Below are 23921 nucleotides of genomic sequence, written 5' to 3' on the forward strand. Positions count from 1 at the left end.
CCAAATGCCCTCCCCTGCATATTCCCTTTTTATTAGATAGGGTTTTTTCTTTAACATATTGGACAGCCCTAACTGGTTTGGCTCAGTGGATGGAGCCATGGCCTGCAGACTCAAGGGTCCCAGGTTCGATTCCGGTCAAGGCCATGTACCTTGGTTGGAGGCACATACCCAGTGGGGAGTGTGTAAAAGGCAGCTGATCGATATTTCTCTCTCATAGATGTTTCTAGCTCTCTATCCCTTCCCCTTCCTCTCTGTAAAACTTCAATCAAATATATATAAAAAAAGAAACATTTAAGATTCCTCCATATCTGCCTGGCTGGTGTGACTCAGTGGCTGAGACCCCAGGCTGGGGCTGGGAGGGGATCGCTCTGTGGGGCCGTGGGCCCCTCCCAGGCTGTGACCCCAGGCTGGGGATGGTATAGGATCGCTCCATGGGAGTGAATTTGTTTTTGTTTTTTATAAAGGGTCAGGAGGGCCTCTGGGCAGCATTCTGCTAGGCCGCTTACTCTGCTGGGACTCCAGTGGGGCTTAGAGGACTGGGCGCCGCCATCTTGTGGCTATGGGGGCCGCCATTTTTGTCATGGAGTGATGGTTAATTTGCATATTACTCATTTATTAGATAGGATATAATCGGGTTTCTTTAAACTCTGTATTTTAATTTAGTTTAATTATTCTGAGAAGGGGTTCCATAGGTTCACCAGATTGTCTCTGAGGTGCTTAGGATGAAAAAGGTTAAGAAAACAAAACAAAACATGCAATAGAATCTGGACACCCAAGCTGCTTTTAATATGAGACTATTTTAAAAATTTAAATCTTTCAGTTTATTTTAATGAGTATTTTCAAGACTAAAAGAGAAATGATATCATTCAAAATGTTGCAGAATAGTGTCTTTTCTGTGGCTGGGCTTTCCATGACAAATAGAAATCTAAATCAATGATATTTGGAGAACTTTATCTAGTAATAATCATAACAAAAGAGCCCTCATGCAAAGCTGACATTTTTGGGCACTACCAATAGTGAATTATGGAGTGTGTTGAGTTTACAAACTATTCCATAAGGGAAAAAGTTCTCATTTTTGTATGAAGTTATTTCTCACCATCTGTTAAGAGTCTGTATCCTGCTCATTGAGTATCCTCACATCCTCTTTTACAACTGCTTTTCTTTAACAAAAACATCAACAGTATCCTTTCTTTTTCCTTAAATAAAAAAAAAAATGGGACAGGAAAGATTAAAAATAAACTTATGTATTGAATCATGAGTGAGATAATAGAAAATGTGGATGTTTTCATCATTGTTTAGCTTAGAAGACATGTTGGGTTTACGGCAGATTTGTTGTACTATCAGGATAGCAGAAATGACAGTCGTATAGTTGCATCATTTGGAATAACGAGACACTCCACAGAATTACAGATGTAAGGCTAATGAGGTGGCAAACAAAGGCTTTCTGGAGTGTTGTCAATTAGAGTGTGTTATACAGCTGCAAATATCTGAATATACTGGAAATGATCAATGTTCACTCTGCTCTAGTGTCGTTGGTCAAAGTTCTCCATCCTCAAGGGAATACTCATTTCCCTTAGTGCATTTAAGACATCACATAAAGATTTCATAAATCTTAATTTAAAAAACCATTTTAAGAGTTATCTTTTTAAAGCCCAATTTGTTTATAAGTAAGTTGAGCTTTCATGACGAGGATATATCTGACTGGAGCTCTAAGGAATCATTTTCTTAGCCAGCAACAGCTGTGCTGTTTTTTCTAAATAGTAATAATGCTTCCACATTCACTTGTTTTTTATTATTGAGGAGGGCTCTTGGTGCCTTTATTGAGTTACTTTGAGAGCAGCTTGATAATTTTTTTTTTGGAATGCACAATAAAGTAGAAGTAATTTAAATTTTAATATGCCTTCCTTGCACCATTAATTAAAATGATTTATGTTTGGTTGCCTCCTTGAAATATAGTGTGATGTTAGTACTCATTGCTTCCATGGTGATGTTTTTCAACAGAACATCATTTACAAAACGGGGTATCAAACTCTTCTTGGTTCTAGTTTATTTGCCTTGACAGCAGTACCTTTACTTAACTCCTGGCAGAATAAACTCTCACACTGTTCTTTCCAGTCCTCATTTGGCATTTTTAAATGACTATTCATTGACCAGATTTCCTACCAGTTATTTGTTAATGGTAAGAATCCTTTTCTTATTAAAGATATTTATTGATTTTTAGAAAGAAGAGGGAGAGAGAAACATCACTGTGAGACAAACATTGATTGGCTTGTCTCCTACATGCTCCCTACTGGGGATTGAGCCATAAACCCAGGCACGTGCCCTGACTGGGAATTGAACCAACAACCTTTCCATTGCACACGATGATGCCCAACCAACAGCCAGACCAATCAATCTTTGACCATTGATGAGTCTGTCAAGGAGGAAAGGAAAGAAAAGGAAAGGCAGGATGAGGTAACCCAAATCGTATTTTGGTCTGGATGTTGAAAGCATCTAATTTTGTGAGATTCAAAAAAGGACTTTCCAAACAGCAATGTAAGAGACTTTGTACTTTTGCACTTCAGAGGAAAGGAACTACACTTGCTCTCTGATCTTATTAGAAAGAGAAGGGAGAATTAAACAAAGACCCACCTATATTTTTAAACAAATTTTTGTAGCCAGTAAGAATGATTTCTCTATTGTCTGTGGGCTCATAGACACTTAGATGACATTGCAGATAAACTGGGCATTTGTTTTTGTCATTGGCAGGAATCAGTTCTGAAATAGTTCTTGATCTACAGTTGTTGTACAGTATCTTTTTTAATTCAGTGCAGTTCACTGTTGACAGTTCTTTTCACTCTTTTCTGAATATCAGAACATATGATTGCATCAAGCTGGCTGCAGGCTCCAGTGCTGACATTTTCTAGCGCAAAGAATGCCCACATCACTCGAGCATTTGAAAAGTGTTAATGAGCAGATCAAAAGGACTGTTGCCTGAAGCAGCTAACTTTTTTTTCCCCTAAGAAATTGGCTCTCCTCCAAACTGAAATCTTCATTCTAGCAGCTAAGTAGATGAGATGTAATCCTCCCCGATGATGATAATAACAAATAAAAAAAAATTGGAGAAGAATCAAACTCTGCATATGGTTCATAAAGTGGTGAAAGTGTTTTCCAGAATCTTCAATACTGAGCTAAAGGATGCTAAGTAGAAAAAAATCCTGGCAACTAGGCAATATTATGCCTTTTAAAATCTGCAAATTCTCATAAAATATGGTGCATATGAATACATCTTTTTCTGAAATGCATGTGCTCTTGCACTATTTAATACAAGAATGAGATTCTCATGACTGTTATTTTTAATGTATTTGGACTAACAGTAAGGTTTCCTGTTCTCCTGCACTAGTTTGACTGAAATGTAGGGATATCAGTTGGACACAGATTTTGCCATTTTTGGCTTTTGGGTGGAATGGCTTCAAATCATTCCCCCCTCCTCCTTTGTTACTTATGAGGCCACGTGGTAGAGTGAAGAGAGGAAGCATTTTGAAACATCAGACACATAAGGAACATTTTATTTTCGGTTCCATCATGTCTAGGTTAGGGATGTTAAGTATGTGAATTATCAAGTTATCTCTCAATAAAATGGGGATGATAAACTTTTTCCACATAGTTACCATAAAAATTAAATTATATCTATCTGCCTACTTTTTATTTTTTTTTTAATTTTTTTTTTAAATATATTTTATTGATATTTTACAGAGAGGAAGGGAGAGGGATAGAGAGCTAGAAACATCGATGAGAGAGAAACATCGATCAGCTGCCTCCTGCACACCTCCTACTGGGGATGTGCCCGCAACCAAGGTACATGCCCTTGACCGGAATCGAACCCGGGACCCTTCAGCCCGCAGGCCGACGCTCTATCCATTGAGCCAAACCGGTTTCGGCTATCTGCCTACTTTTTAAATTCATTCATCCATCCGTCTATCTGTCCATTCTTCTATGCATCCTAGCCAGTAACAATTATTTAACAAATCTTAAGCCTTTTCTTCTACACTCTTTCCCTTTGCAGTCCAAACTTATTTTGAAAGGATGTCATATGCCAGAAGAAGTTGAACTCAGAGTTTGAAGGTAGATGGGCCTGGGTCCTGGGTTTGAATCCTAATATTAATGTTTTCTCTTTGTATATCCTTGAGCAAGTTATTGAAGTTGGAGTCTCCGTATATTTAAATGGAGAGAAGCATAGTAACTGCATAGGGTTATATGACAGAACCAATAAATGGTGGTAGTAATATTAATACACAAATGAGCCATAGAACTGACTCAGTTTCTGAAGGTAGTATTATTTTTTGTGGTGATGGGTGTGTCTCTTAATTTACCAGGTCAAAAGTTGACTTAGGCAGAGTTTTAAGGCTGTTGTTTCTATTGTTAACAATGTAGAAAATGTATCTGCCAGGATTTCAGAATCAATTTAAATTTATAATAAGTCATGCATTTAGTCATTTGTAAGATTAATTACATGCTATTGGAAAAACAAACCCTAATGTTCTTTTCTATAATAAGGTGAATACAAATGCTTTAGGCATATGGCCTACTTAATTATGGAAAGGCATAGAAGCAAAAGTCCTGGTGGAAACATTATGATTGGTAGTATTTTTTGTTTGTTTGTTTTTTTAACATTCTATTGGAATTTTCATCTTGGAAAGGGCTACAATTAATTGAATTAATTTTCTAGATGAAGAAACTTAGGGGTAGTCTTACATCTTCCCACCTACCTTTCCTCTGAGCACCATTGAGTTCCTTAGTTCTCAGAATTTATTGGTTAAGAAAAATGTGATGCTCCATTTTCTTTGGAACAAGCAATATTTTAGTTTCATGGAAATCATCTCTGTTTATTATTTATTTATTTTTCCTTCCTATTTTTCTCACAAATTTAGAGGTTGGCTATGAGCCTTTTAGAATGTTCTCAGCTATTTCCTTCAGTTTACTTTTTATTCATATTTCTATTACCTGCTGCTTGCAGAGCACTTTATTAGACACTAGAGATATTTATAAAGAAGGGGAAATGATTATTGCCCTGAAGAAATCTACAGTCTTAAAGAGTAATTGAAAAATTCAAAAATAAACATATAAACCCAAGTTAATGAAGCATAATAGTTCAACTGAACAGCAAAATATAGTTTTAGAAGTTTTAAAGCTTCCAGATAAAGCAAGAGTAAGTTGATGGACTAGTCTGTGAATGCTGGATAAGATTTAACATGGAAATGGTCATTTTATTTGGGGTAAGCAAAGGGATCTTTGGTCTGCTTGGAGTAGAGGGACATGTAAAGAGATATTTGTAAATTGGAGATTAGGATGGAACCACACTGTGCTGAGGCATTTGAACAAGGAGAAGAGAAGACTGGGCTCATGTAAATGTACTGAGAAAGAGCTTTGGTTTTCCAGATTGTGGCTTATGATACCAAATAAAGGGTCTCCAGTAAGGTGAAAGAATGCAAAGACACCTCTTACTATCCTTTTGTGAGTTTGTCAGCAGTGATCATATAAGGATTGGATTTTTGTTTGTCTATATGAATACTATGCAGGATGAGGATGGCATTAAAAATGGCAGAATCATGGAGAGGGATGTCCAGTAATTCTTGGAAGGTTTATAGAACAAGGTTGTGGATACCATTTATGTCCTTAGAAATTTATATCCCTGTGCAAGATGTACAGGTAATAAGCAGAGTAAATTTTAAATCCTCACAAGGAAATGAAAATGAGTTTAGCTATATAATACTCAGACTTAGTGGAATGAAGGATGTACCTTGGTCCTTTTCTAGTGAGAGAAATTTAAACAACACTTCATGGTAATTTGCAAAATTAAGAGTGGAAGCATGATTTGTAAGGGTGTTCCAATAAATTTCAGTAATTCATTGATTTTAATTGTGGTCATTGTAACCATTGACCCATTTTGACCAGAGAAATGATCAATTAAGTTTCTGTTAGAAAAAGATTTACCTGACTACATATGTTAGAATGAGAGATGGATTAGGGATAGAAAAACAAGCTAGATGTCTAATTTAAATAAGAAGAGAATGTAGACATTGATGAGAAAAAAAAAAAGCAATGGTAATTAAAGACTTATCAATCAATGTCATCAATATGTTATTAGTTAAAATGCATAAAATGGGAGTGAGGACTGGTGGGGTGCATCTCTTTCTTCTGAGCACCATTCATTTACTGATAATGGGTATGCCGCACTTAAAGTGCTATTAGCAGTTCTGGAAACCACACTTTGACATATTGATCAAATGAATATATACTAATGAAACTGACCAAGATGAGCACAGAACTCAGAGCCCTTGCATGAGAAATGGGTGTGATGTTTAGCTTCGAGATGAATAAGTTCAATAGATACATAGTTATCATCCTAGTATTCAAAATTAGGAACTGCTCTCTTCTGGAAGAAAAATTAGTTGTGTGCCTGTATATTTCCACATCCTAGGGTCAGGACTAAAAAGTGACATCTACAGAGAGGGAGGCTTTGGCTCCTTTGGGGGAAAACACTTTCAAATGATTTGAGTTTCTTGAGAAAACACTTTCAAATGATTTGAGTTTCTTGACAATGGAATGAATTGTTTTGTGAGGTAGTGAGTTTCTCTTTATTGCAGGAATTCAAACATAGTTGGGCTACAACTTGGTGGGAATTTTTCACAATATTGAAGTTTTGGTTGATTGTGAAAAATGTTGTACTAGATATTTGTCAGGTCCAGAGAATATTGAGTTTATGATTTTAGGTAGTGACAGTGGGAACATAATGCAAAGAATCTGCCCTTCTTCCCTGGTTCCCTCCTCCCCTTCCTATTCCTCCCTTCCCCTCTCCTCCCTTTTTCTTCCTTCCCCTTCTCTCCCCTCTCCTACTTCCTTTCTCTCTCTTTGTCCCTTCCTCCCTCCTCTTTCCTACCTTTCCTACCTTTCTCCTTTCTTGTCCTTCTAACTTCCTTTTTTTCCCCTTTCTTTCTTCTCTCTTACAAAATAGAAACTTTTAACTGAGTACTGGGAATACAGTGAGGAACAAAGAAGACAAAAAAAACCCACCCTTATGGAAGTTTCAGTTTTTTGGAGCTAAGAAATGTTATCAACTCTGATAAATGCTAGGGAAGAACAAATAGGCATCTGTAAATATGAAGGGAATCTGTCTGCTTTGGGAAAATTGGGGGAATTTGCCAGGGGGTCAGATTTTTCAAAGAATCTATTGGACATGGTAAATGATTTGGTGAAGTCACCTAGAAGAGAAGAAGAAATTATAGAGTATGTGAAAAATTTGGAGCTGCAACTAGAAAGAATGATTTACTTGAAAGAAACAGAAAATAGGAAGAAGAGTTGGCTTTTAAATGAAAATGTTTAGGTTGCTTTTGACTCTTGAGTGTGAAATGTTGATGGATCTGGTTTTCATTGGTTGCTTTTGGACATGTAGGTTGATAATGCTATGAAGTGCTTCTTTGTTATAAAGGAAATTTACCTATAGCTTTATAACCTTAACTTTTTTATTTTACCATAGCATCCTTTTAAATTTTAATCCTCTACTGGCATTTATTTCAGGTCTAACTGTAAAAACTCACAGATTTTTATCTTTCAAAATTACCAAAAAGAACTGGAATTTAATTTTATTGATATAATAAAATTGAATTAAATAAAAGGGTTCAATAGAAACAACAGCATTTCTTGTAACATTAAAAAAATAATAATGAGTTAGTTTGAGATTCAGTTATATCTGTGGGGTTGTAATTACTGTCTGTGTATTTTTTCCTAAGATTTACATCTAAACTAAAATTTGATGAAAATATTATACATAAAAATGGAGTCAGTTCTCTCCTCATTATCAATAACATTATTTTTTTTAAAATATATTTTTATTGATTTTAGAGAGAAAGGGGAGAGAGAGAGAGAGAGACATTAATGATGAGAGAGAATCAATGATTGGTTGCCTCCTGCATGCCCCCCACTGCGGATTGAGTCTGCAACCTGGGCACGTGCCCTGACTGGGAATCGAACAGTGACCTCCTGATTCATAGGTCGACGCTCAACCACTGAGCAATAACATTAATTTTTTAAAAAACCTTTCATTAAGGAAAGTTTCATATGTACACAAAGAAAGATTAAAATAATGAATCACCCTTTTCTCCTTCACTCAGTTTCAATTTCTGGCTAACCCTAAACCCAGATTATTTTGGTGAAGGTATCAGAAGCATATTATTTAACTTGGAAAAATTGTAGTATATATCTTAAAAGTGCAAGCAGTCTTTGCAAAACATATTTAAAATAATAGTAATATACCTAAATAATAATGATTCCTTGATGATTTTAATTTTCTAACTATTATTTTAAACTTTTGAAAATGTAATAACAATTGAAACATTTGACATTAGATGAAAAGAACAATTATATTTACAAAGTCTTTATTTGTTTTCTTTTGTTTTGTTTTTAGTTAGTATAGAGACTTGGATATGTACCTGAATGATCAGAAGCCACTGACACTTGGTCAATAATTTTCTAACATGGTGGTACAAAATCCAGATACTCCAACCAGAAAAGGTCATTTAAATTAGATGGAGAGGTCTATTTCTCTCACTTAAAGAATTAACTATATAAAATTTCATGAAATAATATATTAAGTAATTATTCACATAAAAAGGAATGTTGGCTAAAAAGTTGGTTTGTTTCTAGGTTAAAGGCTGGGGAAAGAATATGTTAATTTCCCTGTCATCTCAACCCAGAGCATGCTAAGTTTTGTATTGCCAACCTATGAAAAAGTCAATGAGTCATAGCAGGGAGATTTTTCAAGTCAGTCCCTACTCTGTCTGAGGGGACATACTGTAACCCAGTGGAAAAAAAAAGTTTGTATTTTGACATTAGAAAAACCACTTAGTGAAGCTTTGTGCAAAGTAGTTGACAATTTTTGTTCTTGTTATTCACGTGACATATGAAGCTAATAACATATTTATACCATAAAGATAGAATGAATGAATGTGTGTGGAGGAGTTTTGTGAATTTTAGGTGCTTTTTATTATTTTGCCTAACAAATGATCCACAACCTTGTGTCTTCAAACCATAATTTAGTGTCTTCACGGTTCTGTGGAGACTGGCTCAACCAGGAGGTTCTCACTTGGTGTTCTCTCATGTGATTGCGGTCAGGTGGCAGCTGGGCTGGAGGCATCAGAAAGTTAAAGAGGCTCTATGTCCAAGAGAGATTCTTCCCTCACATTCTGGCACCTCAGCTGGGAAGGCTGGCACAGTTGGGGGCTGGCCATGTGCCTGTCTCTCACCACCTAGCCATGCCGTAAGGTTATCCTGGGCTTCCTCACAGCTTGATGGTTTCAGGGTAGACATGACATGACAGCAGGCTTCCCCTAGAATGAGTGTTCCAAGGTGTCAGGGGAAGTGAAAACACTTCTTTTGACCTAGCCTCAGAAGTCACATGGTATCACTTCTACCTCATGCTAGTCAAAAGCTAGTTACAGGAAAGTCCAGATTCACAGGGAGGAGCATGCTTATTGGATAGTGGGGGGGGGGAGGAGGGAGTGGGATGGGGTGTTAAGGATCACTGGGGACATCATTGGTGCTAACACAGTATTTTACTAATCTAATTATTTTATACATCCTTACTGTTTCCCCTCTATGACACAAACATTTTTATTTTATTCTTTTTATTGTTTTAAGTATTACAAATAGCAGTACATATGTCTCCTTTTTTTATTTCCCCATTGACCTCTCCCCTACCCCCCAGTACATGCCCCCCCCTCAGTGTCTTGTATCATTGGTTATGCTTATATGCATGCGTACAAATCCTTCAGTTGATCTCTTACAGCCCCCCACCCCCAACCTCCCCTGCCTTCCCACTGTAGTTTGACAATCTGTTCAATGCTTCTTTGCCTCTGTATCTATTTTTTCCCCAATTCTTTCCTTTAAAAAATCTTGCCTCTGCAGACTAGAAATAAACATATAATAACAAAAAATGTTTGAGTCCCAATTTTAATGTCCAACAGTTCTGAGTCCCTGTTTCAATGTCAAACAGTTCCTTATGTGTACATGTCAGGAGTGATATCCGGATGGTGGGCACATGGTGGCAATGCAGGTCCGACCCTCTTTTACATTTAATTTTTTTGTTTCTGGACAGGTTATCAAGGATCCTCCTCCACCACCACCCCCTGCACCAGTGGAGGTAAATGAGTGCTTAATAAGTGATGTCAGTGTTTTTTAGATATTATCTCCAAATTTGACCAATTACATTATTATTAGATAACTATGATACCCATGTATTGACTTTTGAATTCATGAAAATCAATATTGTTTGTCCTCTTATGATTTCTTGCATGTGCTAGACGAGATCAACAGTACAGAGATTTAATTTACTTTTTATAGCAATATATCAATAGTTCCAACGTCACTTATTTTGTCTTTAAAAAGTTCGAAACTGCAAGCTGGCAGTTCCAAGATTTTATTACTTTCTTCAAAATGATTAATACAGTAGTCTCCCTTATTCGTGGTTTCTCTTTCTGTAGATTCAGTTACCGGTGATCAACTGTGGTCAGCTGAGGTCTGAAAAATTAAATGGAAAATTCCAGAAATAAACAATTAAAAATTTTCGTTTACATGCCATTCTGAATAGGGTGATGAAGTCCACGCCATCCCATTCTGTCCTGCCGGGGAAGCCTTTGTTCAGTGTATCCCTGCTGTATGCCCGCCTATTAGTCACACAGTAGCTGTCTCGGTTACCAAACTGCTGTCTCAGTGTTGCAGTGCTTGTGTTCACACAACCCTTATTTTATTTAGTAATGGCCCCAAAGTGCAAGAGTAGTGATGCTGGCAGTTTGGAAATGTCAAAGAGAAGCTGCAAAGTGCTTCCTTGGTGTGAAAACGTGTAAGTTCTCAATAAGAAAAGAAAAAAAAAATGCTGAGGTTGCTAAGAGCTACAGTCAGAACACCATGAATTTTCCTAATTTATAACTTAAACTATATCATAGGTATGTATGTATAGAAAATACATCATATATATTAGGTTTGGTAATATCTACAATTTCAGGCATCCATTGGGGATTTTGGAGGGAATAAAAGCTAAAAGCGGGCTGTTGCACTTTAAATAACTATTTGTTAGCCAAAATTGTGTTAGCAACATGAAATACAAAATATACTGCCTTGTGCATTTTTAAAGCTTCTCAACTACCTATCTTTTTAGTACAAACTTCACAGAACTCAAACATACACATACTTGGATGCTTTACATGACTGTTGAAATGCTCTCCCAATTTTAATGTTTTATCTTTTTAAAAATCAAGTGATGAATAGAAAAACACACACAAATGATGCTCTTAGCAACTTTTGGTAACTTAGTGAGTAAGGGAGATTCCTAAAATTGTGGAAAGGAAGTAATCCTCCTATGTTCTGGAACTCCAGGGGAAATTTATGCCGTAAGCATCCATACATCTACATGTCTCATATATAACTTGTGCTGTGTTTCTTACACATGAATTGCATTATTCAGAAAAATGGTTCATTGTGAACCAGTCCTGACTAAGCAATATTTTAAGAATGTAATTGAACCAATTTTTTAAAATTGTATCTAAATAGGAGGAAGAGGATCCTCTACCAAACAAGAAATGGCCAACTGTGGATGCTTCCTATTATGGCGGTCGAGGGGTTGGAGGAATTAAAAGAATGGAGGTTGGTATCTTTAAAAAAAAATAGAAGCCACTAATTTGGAATATGAATTTCTAGAACTATTAAGCCATGGAAACTGTACTTTTTATAATTTAATATCACAATACATCCATTTTTTACTTAACACTGGGTCTTTTGCAGATATTCTTTTTCTATGGAATCATCTTAGCCATTTCAAAACTCTCCAAGAAGAACTAACTTCATTAGTCAAAGAACTGCATTGATACCATGTTTGAGTTCTAAAGGGCGAAACAAAGTTAGGGTTTTTCTCACTATTTTGGAAAAAATTACTGCAGAGAACATCAATTTTAAAGAAGCCAGCCACTTAATATTGCAACAATACTCATCTTTGAAAAGATCCAATAGCTATGTACTATTTGAGGAGAAAAATGTTAAAATATTCAATAGTATGGATATGACCTTATCACAAATGTAGAGGAAACACAGGCTTTTTTTAAATACAGCTTTTAGTTACCACTTATGAACAATCATAATTAATATTAAATATCTTTTATTAGAATGCATTGAACTTTTTGACTGACTCAAATTGTGGAATGAATTGAAGTTTAATATTATATTTTTAAAATTAAATGAGGTCTTCTTACCACCACATAAATATTCTTCAAAGTGATTAATCATCCTATCTAATAAAAGAGTAATATGTAAATTGACCATCACTCCAATACACAAGATGGCTGTCCCTATGTGGTTAAAGATCCTGCCCCCATGTGGACACAAGATGGCCACCACAAGATGGCCAGCAGGGGAGGGCAGTTGGGCGGGGGACCAGGCCTGCAAGGGAGGGCAGTTGGGAGGGACCAGGCCTGCAAGGGAGGGCAGTTGGGAGGGACCAGGCCTGCAAGGGAGGGCAGTTGGGGGCGACCGGGCCTGCAGGGAAGGGCAGTTGGGGGGGGGACCAGGCCTGTAGGGGAGGGCAGTTATGGGTGACCAGGCTGGCAGGCAGAAGCAGTTAGGGGCAATCAGGCAGAGGCAGGCGAGCAGTTGGGAGCTAGCAATCCTGGATTGTGAGAGGGATGTCCGACTGCCCGTTTAGGCCCAATCCAGATTGGAGAGGGTGCAGGCTGGGCTGAGGGACACACCCCTCGGCACAAATTTTGTACACCTGGCCTCTAGTATATAATAAAACCCTAATATGCAAATTGACCAAACAGTGGAGCAATTGGCAGAATGACCGGTCGCTATGATGTGCACTGACCACCAGGGGGCAGACGCTCAATGCAGGAGCTATCCCCTGGTGGTCAGTGTGCTCCTTCTGTGGGAGCACCACTCAGCCAGAAGCCGGGCTGACCGTTGGCGAGAGCAGCTGCAGTGGCGGGAGCCTCTCCTGCAGGTGGACAGTAAGGAGCAAGGGGTCCCGGACTGCTGAGAGAGGGGTGTCTGATTGCTGGCTTATTAGGGCACAGGCTGGGGTGAGGGACCCCTTTGCCCCCTGTACATGAATTTCATGCACTGGCCCTCTAGTTAATTAATAATATGCAATCATTGCCAGCACTGAGCCCTTAACTAGTTCAAATAGGCCAGCATCTCACCCCAATGAGAATTGAAAGAATTTTTCATTGATATACTGCCGTTACTATTAAACAAAGACCTTCACTTTTTCTCCTTATTGGTTATCCTTTAATTTTACTTCTTGATAAGGAATTTTTTTATGTTGTGTAGTCATGGCACATGTCTTCTGTCATATCTGCTTTGTCCCATCACTGCCTGCAGAAGTCAATTAGCTAACAACCTTAAAACTGTTGCAATTTTCTATTTTATACACTTCAATAAATTTCAGATTCCCAATAAAAAGTTGCCTCTTTTTAGAATAAATTTTAGTAGTTTTCAAAAAAAGCCTAGGCCTACTTAACATGGTTGTCATTATCGAAATGGTTATTCAAGTCATCTGATCGTGATTGTCACTTTCTTAAGCACATTACATGTTAAAATAATGCACATTATCCATAAAAGCTTGCCACTGTATTGTTGAAATATCTTCTGAGACAAGTACCTCATTGTCAATAAGCCATGGAAAAGGCAAGTGCTAAAATCTATTAAGTTTGTCTTTTGGAGAGAAGATTGCATCTGTGTTTGCCTGTGGGTACCTGGGATGAAGAGCATAGCTGGGCTAGCTCTTGTTGCTTGATACAGAAGGAAGGTCATTTTCCTTCAGCCTAACTTTGCTATGCCATTCTAGCCTTGGAGGGGTGGGAAAGAGTGGATTAGATATTCCTTTGCATATAAAAAAACACTTATAAATAAAAGTGTTACATGTGGATATCTATATATGCTATCACAACTTATTTTAGTTTAGTTAGCCTCATTTTTAAATGAATGTGTAAAAAGATGTTTGCGAAGGGAAAAAAAGTTTTGACATGATATACCACAAAATGTTAGAATAGTTTTCTCTGCATGGAGTGATTATCAATTTGTGCTATATATTTCTCCATTATTTCCTAATTTATTTGACATTGAACTTACAAGGGTGAGGTAAAAGTAGGTATATAGTTCTGAGTATATGAAATAGTTTATTGTATTATTATTTACTAGTTATTGTATTATTTTCTATACAAACAACTCTAAATCTATTTTTGCCCAACCCTGTATTCAGAATAATAAATTTAATTCCATTTTGAAATCTATACTTGTAAATACCACATGACAACAAGATATGGATGTGTTAGTATGTGATATATTAGTATATTTTTGATGAGTAAATAATGTTCTTGTTAAAACTCTAGGAATTATGCCAGATTTTTGCTAGTTCAATATTTCAGTGTCCCAAAGATTGAGATCTTTTTCTAAAGAAAAGCATAGGCATGAGCTGAATGGGTCCTAAGTTAAAGGGTATATTATTGGCTTATGCTCAAGAAAGCCAAGGATTCACACACATTTTTTAATAACTTGTATTTTGAGTTTTAAGCATTATTCTCTTAACATGTGAAATTATATTGCCTTTTTCTATTCAGTTGAGAAAAATTTATGACGGACTCACTCACTTTTAATAATTGAGGTCCCTTTTAGCTTTAGATAATTCTGGCTACATTTTATGGTGTATTCCATCAATAAGATGGAAATGGGAATTAGGATGACAAAAAGTGAAAAAATTAAATGTGGGCATTACAAAGGGGAAATGCAATACCTAAAAATACACAATAAAAATTGAAGTGATCATTAAACATCATTAAACTTTCTCAAACATGAACTTATTTAAAGTTGGAGGGGGAAAACAGAATACATAATCTGCTTTAAAATTTTGCCTATTCAAACCTGGAAAGCATTTTCTTTTTAAAAATACATTGAACTAAGGAAAGTAAAAGGAATTCTAGAAATTATGACCACATCTGAATTACGGAACACATCTTCATAACTAATGCTATTTTAAGCCGGTATAGGGATTTTACTTAGAACTATGGTAATGGAAATTTGCAGAAAACTGGAATTGAGCTGATGTTAATAACAGCTGTTAGCACAGCTGATCCACAATACCTAATGACTTCTAATGTGTGTTTCTGCCAATTCAGCGTGAAACTGTTTTTGTTTCTTTTCTTGATTCTGAAATTGCTCCTTTATAATATAACCTCCTAGTCATCCAAATATGCTCTGAAAATTATGGAATATTATTGTTTATCATGAAAGTCAAGCAGAGTTGGAAGAACTTAATTATCTAGCTTGAGCTTACTCCCTCCCCCCCCCCCCCCCGAAAAAATATCCATGTATACGAACTCTGCTAAGTCTCCCTTTGGTGATTTAGTCTTGTTATTCTTTTATCCTTTGTGACCATCTCAATGTGGTCAAACTAAAATACTAAAATGAATACATATACTTGTGTATATATTTAACTGCTTTTAAGAGTTTTAGGAAAACTATAAAGTTAGACTTTGAGATTGTTTGTTTTGATGTTTGTCTGATGGTGATGATGATGAAACAGCTACTTCATGAACTAACACTAGTAGATTTACTTAACGAATTTTCTTTAGAATTCAGCAACCATATTTCATAAGTGTAGTGTCTTGATAGTTGAGTTCCTGGAAATGCTACATTGGGTCAGAACTCTAGTTTAACTAGCTTTAAGTTCTTTATCTGAGAATGGGTTTTCAGTGAAACTTGGAGGGAAAATATGATTTCCATGACCTTTGTGATACCAGCTGTGAAGGTTAGGCTGAGGAGCTGTATATGTTAAAAACTGTCATTTCTAAATAGATCTAAAATGTATCTTCTGAATTATTTTCTGAGTTATGATACTTATATGTTTACTTAACTGTTCATCTTTTTCCATTTTTTGTCTTTCCCCTTAAAATTGAGACTTTACAACTGCAAGGATATGTATCCTGATTTTAGGGTTTGTAGTTCAATTTAGCTGTATCTAAAGATTTTAGAAGTCTTAGTTTATCTAGGTGAAGGTGCTGTGATTTGAAGGAGAAGGTCATTTCTCTGGAAGGAGAGCCAGCTATCTAGTTCTAAAGGTTTAATGGTGTTTAAAGCAATTTTAACACCCTCATAAAGAACATTCTAGTACCACTGATCACACTGAGAGATACAGATACATTTTTAATGAGTCAATAGGGCCCAATTGAAATTGAAAGCCTATTCTAAAACTATATTAAAAATGGCTAAAAACATCTAAGTAAGCCTTACCAAAAAGCTGCGAATAGTTCTTTCTATAAATAGGGATTATCTGTATTCCCACAGACTAAGGTCATTAAAATGCTTTAAATGGATTTAACAATTTTTTCTTTGTAGAAATCACTTAACTCTGCTGAGTCAGTGTGCCCTGGACAGACCTTCCTATTTCTTTTTAGAGCTTCATTTATGTTATCTCTGTCATCTTTGGTAATGTCCTTGGGCTGCATCTTATTCCATGCTCATATATGAAAAAGTTGAGCTCAGATTTAGCTCTTATTTCTTGTTCATTTTAAAACAGAGAAAACAATTGGTTGACCCTGTGGTTTTTCAAAGTCCAGAATTTTCAGAGAATGAAATTCCCTAAAATTTGTGAAAATCCCTGGTGTTTCTTAAATTTTCTTTCCATAACAGAGGCTTTTTTTCAGCTTTGTCTTCCTCAATGAAAAACTGTTATATCAAGTAACCATACTCAGATGAGAAAATGAGAACAGGAACCAAAGACTGAAAGTTACTTTATAAAATCAAGCTTTATAAAAGTAAGGAAAAAAAATATGTAATTATTTTACTTCTGAAGGCTAAATATTTAAATCATACATTTTGCCTCAGACTTTATGAAAAGTTTGGGAGGAACAATGAACTCCTTTGTGTAAAATACATTTATAAAATTCAAACCTATTTGAAACTTATTAACCTGTTTCAGACTATCTGCATTAAAATCCCTGCCCTGCTACTTACTAGCTGAGTGGCTTTGGGTATGTCACTTAATCTCTCTGTGTCTCAGTTCCCTCATCTGGAAGGCAAACTACAGTATCTTAATTGCATTTTCCTATGGACTAAATGCAGATCGGCACATAGTAAGCATTCAATAAATTCTAATTATCATTATTATCATCTATCTCCCTCAGTGCCATCAGTATATATGGGTATGTGTTTAGCTGGAAGAGGACCCTATCCAATTAAAGAATAGGATTACAGACTATCATGCATTATGAACTACCAATTAACTCCTTATTTGAAACAATGGAGAAATGGTTGCTTTAAATTTTAACTCCAGATTTATACAAAGGGTCTTTTATTTTTTTTTTCTGGGATCTTAATGTTAAGTACACAAGTAATGGTGATAAACTTATTAAATCTCAGAAGAGGAGAAATTTACAGTTAGTCTACCTACGCATCTTCTTTTTACTCTGAGGTGGTGAACTGAAGAACCATTGGTTAAATCGTAACTTATTTTTCCAAGACACTGTATGTCTGAGATAATTTTTCCCCCTTTGTTTGAAAGGTTCGCTGGGGTGATAAAGGATCTACTGAGGAAGGTGCACGGCTAGAGAAAGCCAAAAATGCTGTGGTGAAAATCCCTGAAGAAACAGAGGAAGCCATCAGGCCTAGGCCACCTCGACCTAGACCCTCGTACCAGCCTCCTCAGACAAAGTGGTACACACCAATCAAGGTATTGCCCAAGTTTTGTGTCATTTAGCTGAAATTTCCCACAGAAACTGTAACTCTTTTTGTCCTCCCCACCCAAGTCTCTGAAGGAGGATCCAGGTCCATCACATAGCAGACATGCCGTCTGCATTAGAGCAACTGAATATTTTCTCAGCAACAGGGACCTCCTCTTCTTATTACTTACTTATTCTTTATTTTAATTTATGAAAAAAGTGAGAGTAGAGAATAGGCTGTTCCATCTTCATTTTAACTCATGTATTCAGCCAATAGAGGTTGAGTGTGTTCCTTAGGAATTTACAAATCATGTTCCCTTTAGGGTCGGCTGGATGCACTCTGGGCTTTGCTGCGGCGGCAGTACGACCGGGTTTCCTTGATGCGACCTCAGGAAGGAGATGAGGTTTGTATGTGAGGATGTGTTTGGAAAGACCTGACTGCTTGAGTCTGTATAATGAAAGTGAAATAATAATCAAAACGAATTTAAAGCCCTCAGTACACGTGAGGAAGGAATTATCATCTCCTATTATATACAGTGCTTAATCAATTATCTGTTGTAGAATACATCTAGATGCAGTTTAATAAGTCCCTTTTCAAGTAATACATTAAGAAATTATGGCCCATTGTGCACTTGCTTTAATGAGCACACTCTTTGCTTCAGCCTTTGACTTGGATGATGTCATGTTCTGAGGTTTCACCCAATGGGGAGACAGACTCGGGGTTAGGAATTGAAGTCTTTCTCTACCATTTACTAGCCATGAGGACTGGAGAACACGTGTCAGAGCCTCTATTTCTTGGTGTAAATATGTTATTTCCCTGCCTCCAACACTTGATGAATCTAATTTCTTAAATATATGAAAGTGTCTTTGAAAGCATTATAGAAATATATACACACATACACATATGTATAGAAATATATAAATACACATACACATGTGTATTCATTTTCTCTACCAAATATGCCTATTTGAAGCTTTTTTGTTTTTGGAAATTTGTCTAGAATTACTCCAGTTTTATAATTTCTTTAATATATCGGCACTATTTGCTCTTGTATCAATGTAAAGAAAAATTGTTTAAAACCTTTTGCTATGTAACAATAGTGAGTTTTGTTGAGAAACACACCACTGTTAGTGGTAACAACAACGTTTTCATTATGTGTCAGCACGACCGTGAACACCATTCACTTCAGCTTCAGAGGACTTCGGGTTCATCCAGGTGCAATAGCTATTTTTTTAAGGATAAATAAGTGATGAGACTCATATTTATTTTACAGTGCCAAGCTAAAGTTATATTTAGTGTTGTATGATTTTGTCATGGTATTTAAAAGACAAAAATGTCTAAATCTTATGATTTTACTTCTATGAGATGGGGGTGATTTTAGAAATATCTGAGTTCAACCATTTAGGAAATCCAATTTGAGAAAATATTCCTGGAATATTCCCAGCAGATCACTTACCCTTTGCTAGTACCACAGGTAGAGAGAACGAGGTAGTTTTTGAAGCAGACTTTTTCATTGCTAGACCGCTGTGGTTTATGTTTAATGGTACCTCTGTTTAAATGTACGCATGATTTGGAGTTCTGCTTCTGCAACAACATATAGCAACTCTACATATCATTCAATATACTAGACTTTCTCTTCCTCATGTTAGACATTAGTTCATTTGTTCAACAATTTAAGTGTTGGGAATTGCTAACACTGAAGATGTACTGGCCAGCAAAAAAAGACAATGCTCTCAGCACTCTTGCCAATACTTTATATATTCTTTTAATTCCCATAATTAAAATTTATTTTTCAGTCTTTTGAAATTCCTACTAATTTTGATTTAATTAAGTAATTTTTTATTATAAATATGTACAAGTAATGGCATCAGGTAATACTAACCAAGGGAACAGGTGGTGTACAAAGTGTAGCTTTTGCTCTTAAGAAACCTGAAATTTGTTTGGGAATCGAGACATATATAAAAACTAGAGGCCCAGTGCATGAAATTCGTGCACGGCGGGGAGGGGGTTTCCCCTCAGCCCAGCCTGCACCCTCTCCAATCCGTGACCCCTCAAGGATGTGCGACTGCTGGTTTAGGCCGGATCCCAAGGATCAGGAATAAATCGGCAGTCGAACATCCCTCTCACAATCCTGGATCGCTGGCTCCTAATCACTCACCTGCCTGCCCACCTGATCGCCCCCAACTGCCCTCCCCCTGCTGACCTAGTCACCCCTCACTGCCCCCTCTGCCAACCTAATTGCCCCCAACTGCCCCCCTCCTGGCCTGGTTGCCCCCAACTGCCCTTCCGTGCTGGCCTGGTCACCCCTAACTGCCCTCCCTTGCCAGCCTGGTCCCCCCCAACTGCCCTCCCCTGCAGGCCTGGTCCCCCCCAACTGCCCTCCTCTGCAGGCCTGGTCACCCCTAACTGTCCTCCCCTGCAGGCCTGGTCACCCCCAATTGCCCTCTTCTGCAGGCCTGGTTGCCCCCAACTGTCTTCCCCTGCAGGCCTTGTCCCTCTGACCCTCCCAACTGCCCTCCCTTGCAGGCCTGCCCCCCCCCCCCAACTGCTCTCCCCTGCAGGCCTGGTTGCCCCCCAACTGCCCTCCCCTGCAGGCCTGGTCGCCCCCAACTGCCCTCCTCTGCCGGCCCAGTCACCCCTAACTGCCCTCCCCTGCAGGCCTGATTGCCCCCAACTTCCCTCCCTTGCAGGAATGGTCCCTCCCAACTGCCCTCCCCTACTGACCTGATCACTCACAACTGCCCTCCCCTGCTGGCCGTCTTGTGGCAGACATCTTGTGTCTACATGGGGGCGGCCATCATGTGTGTTGGAGTGATGGTCAATTTGCACATTACCTCTTTATTACATAGGATGTTTATTTCAGAATGTGATCTTGAATGCATACAGTACTTTTGGAGGAATTTTGGATGCTTTTTCAAAAACATAGGACTTATGTCTTTGGAAATAGGTAGGATTTCATCAAATGGAGTTAGGTAGAATGAGCATTTCCATTGATGAAGCACCATGAGCAAAGTCTCTGAGGCAGCCATGAATACTATCATTTGTGGATTACTAGGAAGTATGGAGGTTGGAGGTTAAAACCAGAATAGGTTGGGAACAGAAGAGATCTTTGAGTTTGGATAAGTTGATATATTTGGTTTTTAAAAGGATGCATTATTCTTATTCATTGAACAAATATTTAGGTAGTACCTAACATGTACCAAGAATGTTGTTAGATACCAAATAAATTTAACATTCTTCTTAATGTATAGTGCTGGAATGAATATTCCACATATTGTCCCAATAGATTAAATTGGTATTTATTTTTCCATGATTGAAGACTAATGCTTCCATTATTTTGATCAAGATTTCCTTTGTTTTTAGTAATTGGGCATACTTTCATTTAATATAGTGTCAAAGCCTTCTATTCTAACTCTTGAGGTCAAATTGCTTCAAAATTCAGAATTTTTCAGAGTCTAGGGATTTGATATAGCCCATATGTCATATTTATGTAAAAGCACCTCCTGATAATTATTCAGACATTTTGCTACAAAATTATTACATTGGTAAAAGTGGATAAATATAGACTACTAGAAGCCCGGTACATGAAATTTGTGCACAGGAGGGGGTGTGTCTCTCAGCCCAGCCTGCACTGTCTCAATCTGGGACCCCTCGAGGGATGTCCAACTGCCTGTTTAGGCCCGATCCCAGTAGGGCAGTTGGACATCCCTCTCACAACCCAGGACTGCTGCCTGCCCTCCTGATTGCCCCTAACCACTTCTGCCTGCCAGCCTGATCACTCCCTAACCACTCCCCTGCCAGCCTGTTTGCCGCTAACTGCCCTCCCCTGCAGGCCTGGTCACCCCTAACTGCCCTCCACTGCAGGCCTGGTCACCCCTAACTGCCCTCCTCTGAAGAACTGGTCTCCCCCAACTGCCCTTCCCTGCAGGCCCAGTTGCCCCCAACTTCCCTCCTCTGCCGGCCTGGTCACCCCTAACTGCCCTCCCCTGCAGGCTTGATCACCCCCAACTGCCCTCCCTTGCAGGCCTGGTCCCTCCCAACTGCCCTCCCCTGCTGGCCTGATCGCCCACAACTGCCCTCCCTTGCAGACCTCATCCATCCCAACTGCCCTCCCCTGCTGGCCATCTTGTGGCGGCCATCTTGTGTCCACATGGGGTCAGTCATCTTTGACCACATGAGGGCAGCCATCTTGTGTGTTGGAGTGATGGTCAATTTGCATATTATCCTTTTATTATATAGGATTAGATAGGATAGAGGTCTGGTGCATGGGTGGGGGCCAGCTGGTTTGCCCTGAAGGGTTTCCTGGATCAGGGTGGGGGTTTTTTTGGGGCATGGGGCAGCCTGGGCGAGGGGCCTGTGGTGGTTTGCAGGCCAGCCACGCCCCCTGGCAACCCAAGCAGAGGCCCTGGTATCTGGGATTTATTTATCTTCTGTAATTGAAACTTTGTAGCCTTGAGCAGAGGCCTGGGCCCGCCAGGGCAGGCGGAAAGTTTGGCTTCCTCCATTTTTAGGGGCAACCCAAGCCTCCTGCTCTCTCCATGGCAGCAGCCATCTTGGTTGGGTTAATTTGCATACTCACTCCTGATTGGCTGGTGGCTTTGTGGGTGTAGCAGAGGTATGGTCAATTTGCATATTACTCTTTTATTAGATAGGATAAGTAATCTCAAGTTAGTTCAGGTCAGGCTTAGCTTCTTCTAAATGAATTTTGATGACAAACTTTGTACAAAACTTTGTTTTCAAAGATTTTGTATTTCAAAAGTTTAGATAAAAGATAGTAAGTGGACCTTTATTATGTGTGATTAATTAAACTAGTTTTTCCACTCTACACTATGTATGCTATTTATGATTTTTTGTTTGTTTTTACTTAAATGCAGGATTTTAAGCTTAGTAAACATCAATTGTTGGTTTAATTAATTTGTTATTCTGTCAGATATATATTGACTCTGTGTGCTTGACACAGTCTGACTTAACCTTTCTTTATAATACCTATTTTTGATAGTTTTACTGCTTCTAACATTTTGCCACTTGAAAATTTTTGTCACTTTTTTTAAGTACTGTTAAAACCTCAGTGTGATCCTGAATGAGAACTTTCCCCACAGGTGAACACTCCACAGTTAACTGACGTTAGTATGGGAAAGATAGGAACCACCCAAAAGTACAATCTCAGATTATCATTTTATTCACAAGGTTATTTTATAAATTTTGTTAAATTATTTGCTGAATTTAAGGTATAATGTTTATTTATATACTCCCCCATTCAACCAACCAATGATGCAAAATTATTTGATCACAGAAATCAGGTAAGTTTGACATGAGTTGCTCTTTTGCTTCTTGCTAGTTATCTTTTATAATATTTATTATTTTTTTAGGCTGGGGTTTGATACAAAGTTTGTAGGTATCAGCATATATTCTTTTCCCTTTAGACAGCTTGGGAAGTCTTTCTCCTCCTGCCTCCTTTACTTATTTCCCATCTCCCATTTTCATGTTTCACAAAGATTATTAAGAATATGTTTCTCTCAACTCCACATCATCAACCAGGTCCTCTTTATTTGATAGAATTAATTTCAATGTAAACTTCTGATCCCACATACATTCATAACTATAACCTGTACTTTTTCAGAGATTGTGATTGAATTAGCAAGAATCATTTCAATACTTAGCAGAATTAGTGTTCTGTATCTTAATAATTTAGAATAACGGAAGAGTTCCAATATGTTTACATTATGTTTCAGAAAACCATCATACTACATTGGTTACATGGTCTTCAGAATGCTTTTCCTTTCCCCCTCCCTCCCTCCCTCCCTCCCTCCTGCGGGGGGCCAGATGCGGCTGGGGCCAGATATGGCGGGGATTTCCCTTTTCCACGTCAAGCAAGGAAAGAGAGATGAACCAACCGGTTCTAAGTGGAGGTGGCCAGGGATTGAGAAATAAAAGAAAGAATGAAAGAAAGAAATAAGATGCAGAGATAGATTTAAAACTGGGAGCTGGGTGGAACCGCTGCCACCTCTGATGGAGAGGCAGGGACCCTGTGCCTACGCAGCACATTTATTTTATACCCCCAAATACCAGGAAGTAACACCAAAACTTAGGATCAAAGGAGCTTATTTGCATTCTTGAGTAGGCCCTAGCATTCCTGGTGCTTGCCTGGATTTACATATCAAAGTCCGATAGGCCGACACCTG

The 23921-nt window shown here is 38.0% G+C and overlaps 1 protein-coding gene across 3 annotated transcripts in view; it reads left to right on the plus strand.

The window, feature by feature from the left end:
- ANTXR2 (ANTXR cell adhesion molecule 2) overlaps positions 1–23921 on the plus strand; it is a 149588-nt gene that overhangs the window by 66989 nt on the left and 58678 nt on the right. For all 3 annotated transcript variants that reach the window (XR_013960008.1, XM_080657552.1, XM_080657553.1), the window contains exons 13-16: positions 10133–10177; positions 11584–11676; positions 17582–17749; positions 18062–18142. Coding sequence is in view for 2 of the 3 variants with exons in the window: in XM_080657552.1 (XP_080513678.1) it covers positions 10133–10177; positions 11584–11676; positions 17582–17749; positions 18062–18142 (387 nt within the window). In the remaining variant the exon portion in view is untranslated. The remainder of the gene's footprint in view (positions 1–10132; positions 10178–11583; positions 11677–17581; positions 17750–18061; positions 18143–23921) is intronic.

Source organism: Plecotus auritus (assembly GCF_963455305.1).
Source record: "Plecotus auritus genome assembly, chromosome: 1".
Classification (NCBI taxonomy): Eukaryota; Metazoa; Chordata; class Mammalia; order Chiroptera; family Vespertilionidae; genus Plecotus; species Plecotus auritus.